Genomic DNA, 16,019 nt, shown 5'->3' on the forward strand with positions numbered 1-16,019 from the left:
CAAGGTGACGGACTCTCATGTCTACTCTTCAACATCGCGCTGGAAGGTGTGATGCGACGAGCCGGGCTCAACTGCCGGGGAACGATTTTCACAAAATCCGGTCAATTTGTGTGCTTTGCGGACGACATGGACATTATCGCTAGAACATTTGGAACGGTGGCAGAACTGTACACCCGCCTGAAACGCGAAGCAGCAAAGGTCGGACTGGTGGTGAATGCCTCAAAAACAAAGTACATGCTGGTAGGCGGAACCGAACACGACCGGATCCGTCTGGGTAGTAATGTTACGATAGACGGGGATACTTTCGAGGTGGTGGAGGAATTCGTCTACCTCGGATCCTTACTGACGGCTGACAACAACGTGAGCCGTGAAATTCGGAGGCGCATCATCAGCGGAAGTCGGGCCTACTACGGGCTCCAGAAGAAACTGCGGTCGAAAAAGATTCACCCACGCACCAAATGCACCATGTACAAAACGTTAATAAGACCGGTAATCCTCTACGGGCACGAGACATGGACCATGCGCGAGGAGGACCTACAAGCACTCGGAGTTTTCGAGCGACGCGTGCTAAGAACGATCTTCGGCGGTGTGCAGGAAAACGGTGTGTGGCGGAGAAGGATGAACCACGAGCTCGCTGCACTTTACGGCGAACCCAGCATCCAGAAGGTGGCCAAAGCCGGAAGGATACGGTGGGCAGGGCATGTTACAAGAATGCCGGACAACAACCCTGCAAAGCTGGTGTTTGCAACGGATCCGGTTGGCACAAGAAGGCGTGGAGCGCAGAGAGCACGATGGGCGGACCAGGTGGAGCGTGACTTGGCGAGCATTGGGCGTGACCGAGGATGGAGAGCGGCAGCCACAAACCGAGTATTGTGGCGTACTATTGTTGATTATGTCTTGTCTTAATGATGTGGAACAAATAAATGTATGTATGTATGTATTTCGGCAGCGAAAGCAAAACAATCCGGCTCCAAAGGGTTAAGCGGGATTTCGGAGGCGTTTCAAGAATTTCAGGAAGAACTTTCGATGGGATCCAGAAGCGTTGCGGAGGCGTTTCAGGGGGTCCGACGGGGTTTCAGTGGTTTTTTTTAGGTATTTCAGGGATTTTTGTAGGATTTTCAGCGAGTTTCAGAAGCGTTAAGGCCGCACGGGACGACGTGTAATTTTTCCTATCTTCCATCTCTTTCTAACAATTTGCCTCGCGATTTTGAAGAAGCAAATATCAATTTCCACTGCACTGACGTAGCTGAAACTTTAGTCGATTGTGCACCACAAGTGAGCAAATGAACGATCAAATTTCTAGTCAATAATATGAAGTACAAGTTGAGATTAACCACCGTCCCGTCCGGCCTTAAAGGGGGCTTCATGGGCGTTTTCTGGGGAACCAGGTGCGTTACCCTCTGAAACCCCCAGTAGTGCTACCGAAAACCGCAAGAAACTCCTCTTCTGGTAATTCCTATATTTAAATCAAAGGAACCGTAATCTGGAGGGAAGTTGATCACTTTTCCTCTATTCTTTTCAATAAAAGCAGGTACAGTGCATATGTTTCGAAACAAATATTTTTAAAACATGTACAGAGTGGACCTGTATCAGGTTCCTTAAACGAAATTCTTACAAGAAATTGCTACATTTTGTAAAACATATTCAATTTGCCAAATTTTAAAACTTTCAATCCGAGGTGAAGTAGATCAACCAATTACATAACATTCCAAGATTGGAAAATTATTGAACAAACTAAATTTGATGATACTGAATCTGAATAAGTTTTCAAAATTCTTACAACTAGTGTATTTTCTATGTTAAAAGTAAAATAAAGTTTAGTTAGTTACTTAATGACCCACATTAAACGCCTAAAGGTAGGCAATTTTTTGAAAAAATCGTCTAACTTTCCAAATCGTCTTACTAATCCTTCAAATATATTCACACAATTGATTTACGTCAAAAGTTCTTCCACTGAAACAGAATTGTAGCGTTCTCAGGAATTGAAAGACGTGGATCCCATAGTGATCATCTTAACACCGCTGATCAACTACCCCCCGGTAATCAATTATTTTAGTAAACCGGATGTCGCCATCTTGGATTCCAAAATGTTTATACTATTAGTTTACAGCATTTTTGAACTCTGTAAGCTGATGATCATTTTTGGTGTAGAATCATGCCCTGCGTTTGAAAACGCGAAGGAATTACAGTAGAGCGGAAATTTTTTCGACTTTCCATACAAGGTTAATGATTTGAAATCGTTTTTTGTTCTATTTTTAAGCAAAGTCGCTTACTTCACACATCTTATTCTCCGTAATCAATGCTCCGATTGAGCTGAATTTTTTACTGTAACTCGCCTACATATGATACCTATGTCAAATAAACGTTGAGAAAGAATTTTTTAAATGTTTTTTTCTTATTGGAAAAAATACATTTCTTCATATATTTTTGCTAAAATTTAAGGAGATTGTCCCTAAAACTTGTCAATATCTTGAATTTCATCAATCTGATGCAATACCTGCATTCTGATGATCGAATGATATTATATACAACTTTTAATTTATGGAAAAAGATTTAAAATTTGTTGAACAAAATGCAAAATATTTGAATTATAGTACATTCGTTATTTTAACAAGTTGTGGTGGGGCTGGCTCACCGACACTTCCGGTCCGCTTTAGTGCTTTATGCATCATTGTGGCCAGGTGTTGCTCTAGTTTTTCCAACTGTATTGTAAAGCATGAGCGGTGATCCTTGGCATACTTGTGTAAATTGGGGTAGGTACTCGAAATGTTGATCGATCACCGATTATTGCTGGCAGATGCAGTGGAAAGTTTGTCTTAATACGTATCAATCGTCTCTGACAAACGAGAAAAACTGACTTCACTGATTACCTGTCTCTGAGCCAAATTTGGTATAGAGTCTTCAGTCTCCGATTAATCGCTTCATGTTTGATGGAGGTTTTTAATCCAATGGGTTACATAGCCGCTATCCGAATGAAGAGAGTAATGTTCCGCGTAATATATCACAAATCGAAAGAGGTACGGTACATTACGTGGAGCGGATATACTGAATTGGGTACCAGACCAAGTCCCTGCTGGGTGGCGCTAAATAGGTGAGCCATAGACAATAGAATCGTCAATGTCGTAGGGCATAGTATGTGACTATTGTCGAAACAACACTATTTTTGGTCATTGTCCACTAAGCGCATAACTATGTTAGGGTCAAGATTAGGATGAAATCATTGGTAAAATATAATAACACTTTTTAGTTTGTGTAGTTCGATATTCGCATGGTTAATTATTTTATGAACAATAATTTTATTGACGAATCCGATTTAAAATAATTGAATAGTAATTTTTGTTAAGCCATATTATATTAAAATAATCACTATCATTATCAATGAATGCTATCCGCTCAAGATCTTCGCTACATTGAATTTTGAAGTACTGGAGGCTTCACTTATCAACAAATTAACAACAAACACACTATAACAGTATCTAGAGAATCGTGGAGGGTGAGAAACCTGAACTAGTAGCAGTATTCATATAGATTAACAATTATACTCTACTATTTTCAATCATTGCAACATTATACTAATATGTGCGGGCCGCCCATTTGCGGAGTTGTGCGGCCAATTATTCTCTTTCCATTCCAGAAACGACCGTTTTGAAGCAAGAAGTGTCCCAATGGCCAACACAAACGGGACTTGTCCGAAACACACAAGATAAGTACAACAATTTTATAATCAGGCGCCCAACTCTTTCTACGACTTTGCTAATAGATAATGCAATATGCATACTTCAATATCAATTATTTGTTTGTTTGCGCGTTTATTTATGACACTATTGAAGCATTCGTGTCGCCGCGGAATAGTTTACAATTTATCTTATTTACATTTTTCAATTCACTTTAAAGTATCTAACACTGCTTTTACAATTATGTATGCAAACTTGTATCTTAATTATGTTCATTATTAATAGTAGTCTGATAAAACAAGTCTAGTGATTTTTTTTTTTTACCAAGGAATAGAAAGAGTTGGTGTCATAATCAATACAATACTTGAAACTGGAAACTCCTTATTTCCCCCTATGGTTATAGGGAGGGGCGGGACATTCGAGCCTACTCATCAGTGGAAAGGACTTGATATGCTAATCGGTTTAGCATAGGGCAGATACAAGTCTACTGGTAGACGTATCGCCCAGCGAAACAACGCAGATTGGCCACGGCCCGGGGGTGCGTTGATTGTAACAGAATAACAGAACAGAATTCGTTATTTTAACAAGTTGTGAAATTCGATATTGAGCTAAAATGCTAAAACTTGTCTACTTAATATTTTTTGAAGCACGGTTTCGAAATCAGCGCTAAATAGTGCTTCAAATATGTTGGTCGTTGACAGTAGTTCACGACTTTCGTTTTATTTTGTAAACTAGTGCAATATAGAATATCGGATTCGGACTACATTGGTGGTTATGACCCTCGGAATACAAAATCCGAAAATCAAAGTCTTCGGTTCTTTTGTTATCCGCATGTCCCGCTCGAAGTTCTCGGAACCACTAGGATTTCATTGGATAACTAAATTTGCCAATCCACTACATTTTTCTTTGTTCAAAAAAACGTTACAGTAACAAACGAATGTTTCTGCTGGTCATGCGTAAATGTTTTTGTTGCATGATAGTCAAAATGATACACCCATGATTATCATGCCAACTACACTGCCCCCACTCGCATAACAGTCCCATTTGACTTTTCATCAATTTTGAGTTAATGTTATGAATAGTCATCATTTTCGATGTACTTCCAAATACAATAATAAAAATTACGAATTTTTATGTCAATGTGTGAAAAAAATACCAAGTCATGAGCGTCCCATATCAAAAGTACCCGCATAACAGTCCCATCATGGATTTTTGTGTCACGAAACACAAAACTGAACAACTTTGTAGCAATTATAATATTTTTTACAGTTATATATTCATGTGCAAAGCAATCTGTGAAAGTTTCGAGATGATCGAAATATTTTTCAAATTTTGGCGATTTTTCAAAGTTTTATATGGAAACAAGTTTTCAAACTTCAAATGCCGTTTTCTCAATTCCTCCTTTTTGCAAATGGGACTGTTATGCGAGTGGGGGCAGTACAGTTCTTGACAAACAGTACTTTTTGTATCACTGTCGTGTTCAAGCTGCGCGTAGAATGTGTCCTTGTCATTATCAGCTTACTGGTAACTTGCCAGAGAACCATAGGACCAACAATGTGTATATTTCTTAACCCTCTACTTCCCATGGTTGCTCTAGAGCACCATCGATTTTCGACGAACTAGAGACAAACGGAATCAGATGAATATGATGCAATAGTTTTTAGAATATGATTGTAATCCCATTAGGTAAACCCAACTCCCAACTACTTGTTTCAATAGTGGAACTATTGATAAACAATCAAAATACTATTGATTTACAACTAAAATTTTTTTCGTTGATTTCGAAAAATTTGACCAATTTGCAAAAACTTTTGTTCAAGCACTTTTTTTGGAAACGCTTTCTTGGCATAGAAATAGTCGTTCAAAGTCGTGGGAAGGAAAGGGTTAAATTATTAGGGCAAGGTATTTGGAGTACATAGCTCCAATTTCCTCCAGCACAAATCTAGAGATCCGTCAAACGTATCTGGCTGAAAATGTAATTTGATGCTTGCTTCCGCACAGTAAATATTGAGTTACATTTTTAACTAGATCCGTTTGACGGTTTTCTAGATTTGTGCTCGAAAAAATGTTAGCTGTGTACTGCAAATACCTTTCCTTAAAAAACAATCGCATTTTCATTATTTGCTATCTATATTGCAAGAACTCACAGCGGTTTCCGTGGTGTAGTGGTTATCACATCCGCCTAACACGCGGAAGGCCCCCGGTTCGATCCCGGGCGGAAACACATATTTGGGGGGTTTCGTGAGGTGGACATGTTGCGGTACCCTTTCTTAGAATTGAAAAGAAAAGAGCTCCGAAAAAAGCTTGATCAGAAGCTTCCTACCGGAAAAAGTTCAAAAATGAAATAAAGTCTCTTGGTAGACAAACCTTCTCCCTACAAATCACTATTTCATTTTTTTAAATCAACTTCAAGTTTTAAATTAGCTTTAAAGATTAAATTAAAATTTTGTTTGAAATATGGTTTCCACTTTTTACCATTGATCACGTCCGTTTCACAATTCTTCTAAACGCAATATCTTTCCACGATTATTTCAGCTTTCTAAAACTCTTCAAATGCACTTATAATTTTCTGCTATTTGAGGAGTGATCAGATATTTGGGAATCAGAAACTCATATCTTGCTATCAACATCATCATTCCATAGCGGTTTCCGTGGTGTAGTGGTTATCACATCCGCCTAACACGCGGAAGGCCCCCGGTTCGATCCCGGGCGGAAACATGAATCTTTTGAACAGTGCATGTGTTGCTCATGATGCGGATCTCTTTGTTGATGCTCAATTGAGAACAATCCTTCCCCAACCCAATTCATAAATTATAATTCAAATACAGAAAAATGTTTAAAAAAATGAAAGAGTATTTATTTTATATCTTCCTTTGACTCACAGCGAGTGTTCGTTTGGCGCTGTCCATAAACTACGTAGACTCAATTTTGATAATCTCAGACCCCCCCTCCCCCCTCGTAGACTTTTGCTCATACAAAAATTTCGAAATTTGTATGGAGCGTAGACTTTGGCCAGAACCCCCCCTCCCCCCACCAGAGTCTACGTAGTTTATGGACAGGCCCTTTGCTTATTTCCGGGGATTTTAACCTTTTATGGGTCATTCATTCCGTGTACAGCGAGTGTATTCTGTTGATAAATTTCAATTCTAAAAATAATTTTCAGTTTTGCATTCATCATTCGTTAGAGTTTCAAGCAAAGGCTGAAATGCAATTTCCATAGTGGAGTGGTGTTCACGTCCGCTTGGCGCGCGGGAGGTCTCCGGTTCGAGTCCAGGCGAAAATTGTGTTTTTTGTCATCTATGGAAATGTGATACCGTAGCAAAATCTCCCATCGCTCTTTGGTGGTGGGTTACACTGAGAATAAAAATTAGACTTTATTTATGTACTGATCGGAAATTACATTATTATTAGCAGTAGAAACGTTTTGTTGTTTTTTTTATGACTAATTCGCGGTTATTTTATCGTACTTGTTAAAATGTCGCTTAAGGTCTACAAATTTATAGCTACGGGCAAAACTTATCCTACTAGAAAAAGGTGCTTACCGTATAAAACTGTATAAAATTGGTTTGAATTTGTAGATTTGATTCCGTTTCGGTTTTGTAAAGTTTCGAAAATATTGCTCTTTTTCGGTGCGCGGAAATTTCCTTATCGCGTTAAATTACCCACTGGTACGACTAAATGGCATTTGTTTTTCTCTCGCAGTTGGTTATATTTGATATTTTTTTTTGTTCGACTCATTATTGTACACGAATGTTAGTAAATTGAAGCAGCGAGTGAAATTTCCTCTACATAATACGATTGCTGTTTATTACACATATTTTTACGTTAACAAAAGCACACATACATGGAAGTTGATTTAGTCTATCGTTTTACTTATTTGGCACATTTAGTTTTTGTTTGTTTCGATTTCTGCATGTCATTCAGTGTGGTATGTAATACACTGGGTTAAAAAACTGTTTCATTTTGCAAAAAAAGTGTTCTAAAGAAATAGGTTTCTATAACTCTTGACTGTGTTACACGACTTTGTTTTTCAGATTCTTGCAAATCTCTTGATTGAAGCAGATTATGATTCTAACGAGTACATCTTCCAGATACATTAGCCACACAACTATTCTATAGATCGAAAATCGGCAGATTGTTGTTATGAACACTTAATTCTTCACCACTTCACTTCAAACACTGAACACAAACATTTTCCGTCTTCTCAAGATAAAACTGCTGACTGCTGGTGTGTTAACTTATGAAAAAATATTGTCGTTGTTCGTCATGTTTATTTTTACGTCGTACACTGTCGGTAACGATCGGCGTCGCCCTGGATCTTGTTCAGATAATTGTTGATTTGCTCGGTCAAGCCCTGGATGTTCGTCTCCAGCGATCCCAGCTCGTTCTGGTTCGATTCGTACGTTTTGTACAACTCTGAGGAATTGAAGGATGATGATTATTAAGTATTCTTTGGCAACGGCTTATCTTCGTAATGGTTTACCTTGAAGTTTCTTGAGCTGATTGGTTGTTTCAACGGTGATCTTGGAAGCACGATTCAACAAGTTCTGCGCTCGTTCCCGGGCGCTTTCCGAAGCGTTCGATCTTGCCGTCAGCGTTGCGTTGGCAGTTTTGTAGTTGTCCTTCAGCTGAAGGGTAAATGAATTCGATTAGATGTCGTATGAATTAAACTTAGCTAATTTGAGTATTTTATATTCTCTGTAGCTAGTACTTGTAAGTACCACTAAGAGTAAACGCAGAAAGAATTTTGCGAGCGAGCATTTTGTTAGGGTCTTCGGAAGGAGTCCTCCGCGAACCTCCCGAGAAGAACTTCTGCAAAAACTATTGCAGAAATTCTAGGGAACTGTTAAAAGCCCCTGAAGGAACACCGGAAAATCTTAGGAATAACTGCTGGAGAAATCCAGGAAAAAAACATTGACAAACTACTAGGAATCCAAAGAAGAATTCCGGGAGAAACTGTAGCAACATCTTAGGTACCAATAAACTTGTGCGACTTGCTATCTCAAAATTTCCAGATCTAACAAACCTTACCTGCGTAGCCAAATCATGTGCATTGTTAGCGGAATCCTTTACGGCTTCCGCCTGTTTGATGATCTCCTCTGCGTCCTGATCGTTTTGCACGTTGCTGACGTGCAGTTTATTGAGTCGTGCCTTCAGCTCATCGACCTTCGAAGCGGTTGCGTTCGCACGCTTGTAGGCGTCGTCCGTTTCCTTGTCGATCTGGAAGAAAACAACATATGCGAATGTCTGAAGAGCTACATTTTACTCGATCGTGCATACCTCCTCAAGATCGATCTTCGCCGACTGAATATCTTCGTTGGCACGCTTGATCGATTGGCGTGCTTTCTTCTGGGCATCATCCGCGTCGTCCAAAGCCTTCGTCAGCTCAATCGCTTCGTCTAGAACCTTCTCGGCGCGATCCCTGAAACACACACAATTCAATACCAGCCTTCTACAACCCGTACCCAATCCTTACTTGGTAGCAAATGTATCGTCCTTCAATCTCTGAACCCGCTCCAGATCATGCTCCGTGTTGCGGATGATCGATTCCACATTCTCCAGATGCGAAACGGCTTCGTCGATCTGCTCGGCCAACTTCTGAATCTGATCCGGATCCAGCTGCAAAGTGTAGTCCATGACCTTATCTGCCAGATCCTTGATCTTCTCCGGTGTGGCTGTGTTGTTGTCGATGATGTCGGTCAACGCTGTCACAACGGTATTGGCTTGATTGATCAGCGAATGCGTATGGTCGTAGTGCGTCTTCGCCTTGTCGTGGGCGCGCTTGGCCTTCTTGAACGCTTCCGATGCGTTCGTTTTTGCTTGGGACATCTGAAAGTTGAGAGAATCTTCGTTAGGTTGATTTACGGGAAAGTGTTTCAATATACTTACCGATCGCAGAATATCGTCGGCCAGCTCCTCCTTCTCCTTGATAGTCTGCTCTGTCTTCTTCGCGTACTGTAGAGCCTTCTCGGACCTCGTCAAAGCACCCTTGTCGCACGTCAATCCGCCACATTTTCCGTCGCATCCAGCACCGCCACAGAACTCGTCGCAGGGATCTCCTCGTCGATCGCAAATTCGCTCGTTCAAATCTGGAATGTTGGCATTCAACGTATCCAGTTCGTCCTGGTACTTCAGGAACGACGCCTCGTTGGTGTCATGCAGATGATCGAAATGATCCTGCTGTTTCTTCAGCAGAATCTCAGTTCGTTTGCATTGCCGTTCGGCATTGTCGTTGAGCTCTTGAATTTCCATGTTGGTTTCGCCGAGTAGCGTAACCCGGTTCCAAGCATCTCTCGTCAAGTTCAATGCTCCTTCGATGTTTCCTTCCTGCAATTTGGTCGCATTGTCCTTCAGGTAATCCGCCAACTGCTTCACTTCTTCGGTGCGTTTCCTCAGATTGTCGATCTCGATGTTTGCAAAGTTGATCGTCGCGTCCGTATCTTGCAAGCGCTTTTCCGATTCTTCTAACGCCTTGAGCGAAGTTGTCAAATGCTCTCGAACCTCCGCTATCCGATCGTCGATGGTCGTGATTTCCCGATCCGAAATAGTGTTCGTTAGCAGACCCTTAATGATATCAATCTTCTTGCCCATTGAATCGAACTCCTTCTTGTAAGCTCCCGTTGCACCGAGAGTCTTGATGGCCTTAGCTTCCTCTATCGTACGGTTGGTTTCCTCCTTCAGGCCGTCCAGAATCATATCCCAGTTGTCGAAGCATTCGCCGCACGGTTCGCAGTAGGGAGCCTCTCCCAGATATCCACGAGCGCACTGGTCGCACTTGTAGCCACCGATTCCAGGGTTACAGATACACTGACCAGTCTCACGGTTACATTGGTATGTAGCGGAGCCGTAAGGGTTACAATCGCAAGCTGGAACGAGTTAAACGGGTTAAGTTAAACAGAATCTTCGTTGACTGCTTCGCTACTTACCATGACAGTGAACGTTCGGGTTACCCCAGAAGTTGGACTCGCACTGATTACATTGGCGTCCACCGAATCCTTGCTTACAGGTACATTGTCCATCATACTAAAATAACAAACAACCCTTATTCATTACACACACTTTCTTCCTCCTGAACCCTTGTTAACTTACCGGATTACACTGTTCGCTCATGGATCCCACTGGATCGCAGTTGCATGCCTCACATCCCTCTCCGCTAGCGATCTTCCAATGGTTTTCGATACACTCCTCGCAGTATTGGCCGCGTACGTTAGCCAAGCAGGGACACTGACCAGTGAACCGATCACAATGCTGTACCGTTTGATTAGTTCCCAGAACGTTACAGTCACATGGTCGGCAGCTCTGTTCCAAAGCATTTCCATAGTATCCATCCCGACAGAACTCGCAGTGATCACCTTCCGTATCGTACAAGCACTGCAGACATTGACCCGATTTGGGATCGCAATTACCCGGTTGATTCAGATCCACGTTGTTACTACAGTCGCACTGTTGACAGATACCTCCTGGTCGTTCAGGATTACCAAAGTAGTTGTCCGCACAGACATCGCATTTGGCTCCTGCGTAACCCTGGTCGCACAAACAGATTACATCGTTCGCCTTTGGATCGAGCAGACACTCGTTGGCATATGAGTGTCCGGAAGCGATCGTATCCGGACAACGACAAGGCCGGCAGCCGATCTCCGAACCCAACAACGGGTTTCCATAATAACCATCCAAGCACCTGTCGCACTTCCAACCCTGCGTGAAGTCCTGACACTGGAAGCACTCTCCTGTTTTCGAGTTACACGCCGGCGTGTGCCCGTTACATTCACACATCTGACAATTCGGGAAGTTCCAGAATCCTGGCTGGCACTGATCGCACTCCCGTCCGTAGGTGTTCGGGTGACAGTTACACTGTCCGGTCACCAGATCGCAATCATTATCCTTCGATCCAATGCTGTTACAATCGCAAGCTTTGCATCCCTCCGGTCCGAATCCGTACGTTCCCGGTGCACACTTGTCGCATTGGCGTCCAACGACATTGGTCTTGCAAGCACAGTATCCACCGAATTCCTCGCATTTCTTCGTCGTCGATCCGGTTGGATTACATTCACATGCTAGAATGATACATGGAAACACAGATTAATGACTTACTCGAATCATTCCACACAAAAGTTCAATACGGTCTCGAACCAGGTTTTTCAAGCTCAATGTCTCCGATGGCAATATCCTGGCCCTGAAGCCGGTGGACACCGGATAGTAGAACAACGAAACAGCATAGCAAACGAAACTCAACACGGATCATCGTTTTCGCTGCGAATAGTCTGAGCTAACATTATTGACTGTATTCTGCTGGACTCGGCCTATTTCATAGATAACGACCTACGCTTGTTGCCTCCAACAGCTGTGCGTGCAGAATTAGAAAATCGCGTCGTGATAAGATATATCATGCAATAAGATGTGTAGGTACCGCCAGTCGGGGTGACATTGGGCCTGGGGGGTAACTTTGGGCCAAAAATCAAGAAAGATGTTTCGCTCAAAATACTAAAATTTATCAAAGTGATTATCAAAAAGTGCATGGTATACGGTAAATATAACTTGCGTTGACCATCCGATGTAGAAAAAAAGTTTCATTTAGTCAATTTTCTATTAAGAAAACTTGATGTGAATTTTATGGTTAGGCGTACTGTACAATGTCGTTGTTTTAAAATGCCCAGCAGAAAACAGCTGAAAACCGAACATGTAATGAATTACTGTTTTCTCGGTGTGTTGGGTAGTTGTTTTGGAAAGTACATATTATGAATTTTCTTGGTTTTTTGCTATTTTGCATGAAAAACTTATTTACTCAAGCTGTAGTACAAATACTTCGATTTGGGGGTGACTTTGGGCCATATAAAAGCAATGCAATCAGTACGAGAACCTTACAAATGTGAATTAAAACGACTGAGAGTATTCACATTATTCTATGCATAATACGGTGTAAAATTTTGGAAATAAATGTTAGATTCATGCAAAATTAATATTCACGCATATCAGTTGCTAGGCAGATGATAAAGAAATATTACTTTCGTCTTTTGAAAATGTTAGATGGAGTTATATTTATGGGATAGCGGATATATTGTGTAGGAACGTTGATCGTTTACAATGAGTGTGGTAAAATTGTCACGTTTGTTTGTCTGTGATGTTATTTTGAAGTGACTAGACACTGAGAGGTTGTAGGCAAGTATCTATATATTTGATAGTTTCGATTTTCAAGCGATATTATCTCACATTGAACTGTTTTGTTTAAATTTTAGTGTTTGGCCCAATGTCACCCCCTAGAAGGGGTGGAATTGGGCCAATTTCATTTAAGCTATATCATTGTCAAAATTGTAGTTAAAACATTTTCACTTTAAACAATCCTAAACAGTATAAAAATGAACGTGTCTACCGAATACAACATTGATTTAGAGCTAAAATATTGTTGTAACGACCTACAAAGAGATGTACTATGCAATTTTGGCCCAATGACACCCCCACTGACGGTACGGTTTCAATTGTAGTATATGAGCGCCTGTCTCCGGTGTTTCGCGATGAATGAGGAAGTTAGATATTTCCGGACAATACTTACGAGTTGCTCCGTTGAAGACGAAAACGCTGACCATGTTCATCAGATCCTTGCACTCCGGTCTTGCCTCCGTATCGTAGTTCACATCGTAGTATGTCTGATTGCAGCCTAGATTCTGATACTCTCGGTATCTAGCTTCAGCTTGTGGTGTACCTTGGAAGATCGGTGTAACCTCAATCCTTGGGACCAATACGAGCTATTGAAAAGAAATCAACTGTCTTAACTGGGAAACCCTTTCCTAATCTACAGAAACCTACCGAATCGATCAGAATTTGTGCCGCTCCGTTATCCCTGTACGGATCGTGTCTCTGGAACGATACAATGAACTTGTACGTCTTGCCGTTCTCCAAACAGATATCCTTCATTGCCACTGCGCTGGTCTCATATTCGGACAGAGTCGTGTGGAAATCCCGTTCGTATTCCGGATGCGAGTTGGCGCAAGGACCATCCGGGTCGTACTCGTCCGGTCGGATCACAGTCATACGAATGTCCTCCCAGTCTCCCTTCATCTGCGGTGAGTACCGTACGACCACATCGTAGTTCATCGTTTTCGGAATATCGTCCACGGTGAACTTAAGCTCGGTTCCTTCGAAAGCTCGCATAAATCCGGGACCAGTCCACGTGGGAGGATATCCGTGCGGGTGCTCGCGAATAACTGCTGAACAGTTCTGTAAAGACGATGGTCATTACGTTAGTCAAGGTTCTTTGGGCTTACCGTCGATTCGAATACTTACACCAACTGAAGAGTGATGATCGCAAATCTAAAAAGATCAAACAAATATTCCATCAGTCAAAACTGGTCCTTCTATTTCTAAGACCTATCTACTCACCGTTCCCGGGAACTCCGCTTCCAGAACATGGTGCAAAGTCGGAATGAAGTAGTGCTGCTTCGGTTCGCTACAATCCCTACCCTGCATGTGCGGCCGACAGCGGCACTGTCCCGTAATCACATCGCAACTGTTATCCAACGATCCTCCCGGATGACAGTTACACATGGTACAACCCTCGGGACTGTCCGAAAGTCCGTAGGTCTCCGGAATACACTGGTTACAATCGCGTCCGGTAACCAACCGTTTACAAATGCACTCTCCGGTATGTACATTGCATCCAGCATTATCCACCGTACCCAGAATGTTGCACGAACAAGTCTGGCATCCATCCGGATTGCTCTCGTCAAAGTTCCAGAAACCTTCCTTACAATGGTCGCATCGTCGTCCGCTAACGTTCTTCTTGCAATGGCAAGCCCCAGCCTCGACTCCGTTCTCCTCGTCGGCTATCGAGTCACAGATTCCGTCATCCAGGGACCCCCTAGGATCACAATCGCAAGGCTTACACACGTATGGACTTTGAATATCCTCCAAAGGATCCCGGTAGAAGAACGGAGAACACTCTTCGCAGTGATAGCCCTGTGTATTGTGCTGGCAATTGTCACAAACACCTCCGCTTACGCGTCCCGAGTGTTCGTACACAGCTTGATCGAAATGACAGCTCGTTGCGTGATTGTTACAGTGACATTCTGTGAATTACAAAAATACCATTTTAAATCCTCCAACCTCCCCTAAACCATCCCAAACAACTTACTTTTACAAGCATTCGTCTGTTTGCCCAAAGCCGGCTTCCACGGTAGATCATTGAAGAAGTCCTCGCACTCCTCGCAGTTCAAACCCTTCGTGTTGTGCGTACACTCGCACCGTCCGTGCACCATGTCGATTGTATTCCTCACTCCCTCCAGCGGAAGACACCGCGAAGCGTGTCCGTAGCAAGAGCACGAACCTCTCACGATCATGTTCGAAATGGCATAGTAGTACTTCTCCTGAATCTCCTGACGGTCGTCCAGCAGCGTATCACCCAAAGTGTGCAATCTCGTGAAGTTGATTCGCAGGTTGGTCATCTTCAGCATGTTCTGCACGTGCTCGGCGTACGGGTTCTCAATGTGCATCGGTGGCAGCACCCGGTAGATAACCTCGCCGTTCTTCGATGGCTCGACACCCGAGTAGCGGTGGTCGCAGATCACATCGGTGATGTTTTTGCCCATGGTCGGTACATCCGGGAACGCTGACCGGCAGTTGTGGGCAAAGTACCGATACACGTGCCACGTTTTGCCGAAGTCGTACGACCGTTCGATCAACATCGCAGCCGGACGGAACGTCGAGAACACGATGATCAGATGGGTGAAGTGGAACTCCGCCTCCAGGTCCAGCTGGATGGTGACATTCTCCTTACCGTTTTCCGACTGCCACCAGGATTGTTCCAGGGTGCTAGAATGCAAAAGAAGAAGGTTGCAATTAGCATTCATCATGATCATTGAACATTTCCTAGGGTAAATGAAATATCGCTATTAGGTGTTTCATTTTAAACCATGTCAGTACAATATATTTTTTATTACATTATGCTGCGTGGTAATGTAGGTAGTTATTTTTAGATTGCATACTGAAAGTTGTCATGTTAAACACTTTAATACTGATCAGCACGACCCACGACTTTTACAGTGGTGGCTATATGGGCCTGTCCTCATAGGTGTTTAATGTTTGGAAAGGGATTATGCGACAAGATTCAGATTTTTTGTATGTTGAGTAGATCATGTAGAGCATGAGAAGGACGAATATCGGAGGACGTTGCAGTACACGTAATGTATGCTTAGGGAACTTCATTACAATCCTGACTGGCACACCAAGAGAGGTAATAAATAAAGGGAGCATGGTTGGCGAAGGCCGTCAACAAAAATAGTAAAGTATTTATTACGATGGAAGTGGCTGCACAACAGCTGAACGTCAGCAAGGACCTAAAGCAGAGCTTGTTGA

General features: G+C 42.4%; 1 protein-coding gene and 2 non-coding genes across 5 annotated transcripts in view; 2 read left to right on the plus strand and 1 right to left on the minus strand.

Moving 5' to 3' along the window:
• Positions 1 to 5,825: 5,825 nt before the first annotated feature.
• Trnav-aac (transfer RNA valine (anticodon AAC)) lies at positions 5,826 to 5,898 on the plus strand. Its single transcript has one exon. It is a non-coding gene; the product is annotated as a tRNA-Val (tRNA).
• A 421-nt stretch (positions 5,899 to 6,319) lies between these two features.
• On the plus strand, positions 6,320 to 6,392 carry Trnav-aac (transfer RNA valine (anticodon AAC)). The gene has a single exon. It is a non-coding gene; the product is annotated as a tRNA-Val (tRNA).
• A 998-nt stretch (positions 6,393 to 7,390) lies between these two features.
• The window catches only part of LOC134289439 (laminin subunit beta-1), a 77,311-nt gene continuing 68,682 nt past the window's right edge, over positions 7,391 to 16,019 (minus strand). For all 3 annotated transcript variants that reach the window (XM_062855251.1, XM_062855249.1, XM_062855252.1), the window contains exons 6-18: positions 14,800 to 15,476; positions 14,049 to 14,734; positions 13,953 to 13,979; positions 13,476 to 13,886; positions 13,222 to 13,414; positions 10,764 to 11,728; positions 10,601 to 10,697; positions 9,564 to 10,540; positions 9,151 to 9,503; positions 8,955 to 9,096; positions 8,706 to 8,894; positions 8,158 to 8,302; positions 7,391 to 8,090 (exon numbers count right to left, since the gene is read on the minus strand). In XM_062855251.1, coding sequence (XP_062711235.1) covers positions 7,951 to 8,090; positions 8,158 to 8,302; positions 8,706 to 8,894; positions 8,955 to 9,096; positions 9,151 to 9,503; positions 9,564 to 10,540; positions 10,601 to 10,697; positions 10,764 to 11,728; positions 13,222 to 13,414; positions 13,476 to 13,886; positions 13,953 to 13,979; positions 14,049 to 14,734; positions 14,800 to 15,476 — 5,002 coding nt within the window. In that variant the 3' untranslated portion in view covers positions 7,391 to 7,950. The remainder of the gene's footprint in view (positions 8,091 to 8,157; positions 8,303 to 8,705; positions 8,895 to 8,954; positions 9,097 to 9,150; positions 9,504 to 9,563; positions 10,541 to 10,600; positions 10,698 to 10,763; positions 11,729 to 13,221; positions 13,415 to 13,475; positions 13,887 to 13,952; positions 13,980 to 14,048; positions 14,735 to 14,799; positions 15,477 to 16,019) is intronic.

The sequence above is a fragment of the Aedes albopictus genome, chromosome 3, assembly GCF_035046485.1.
Source record: "Aedes albopictus strain Foshan chromosome 3, AalbF5, whole genome shotgun sequence".
In the NCBI taxonomy this organism is placed as follows: Eukaryota; Metazoa; Arthropoda; class Insecta; order Diptera; family Culicidae; genus Aedes; species Aedes albopictus.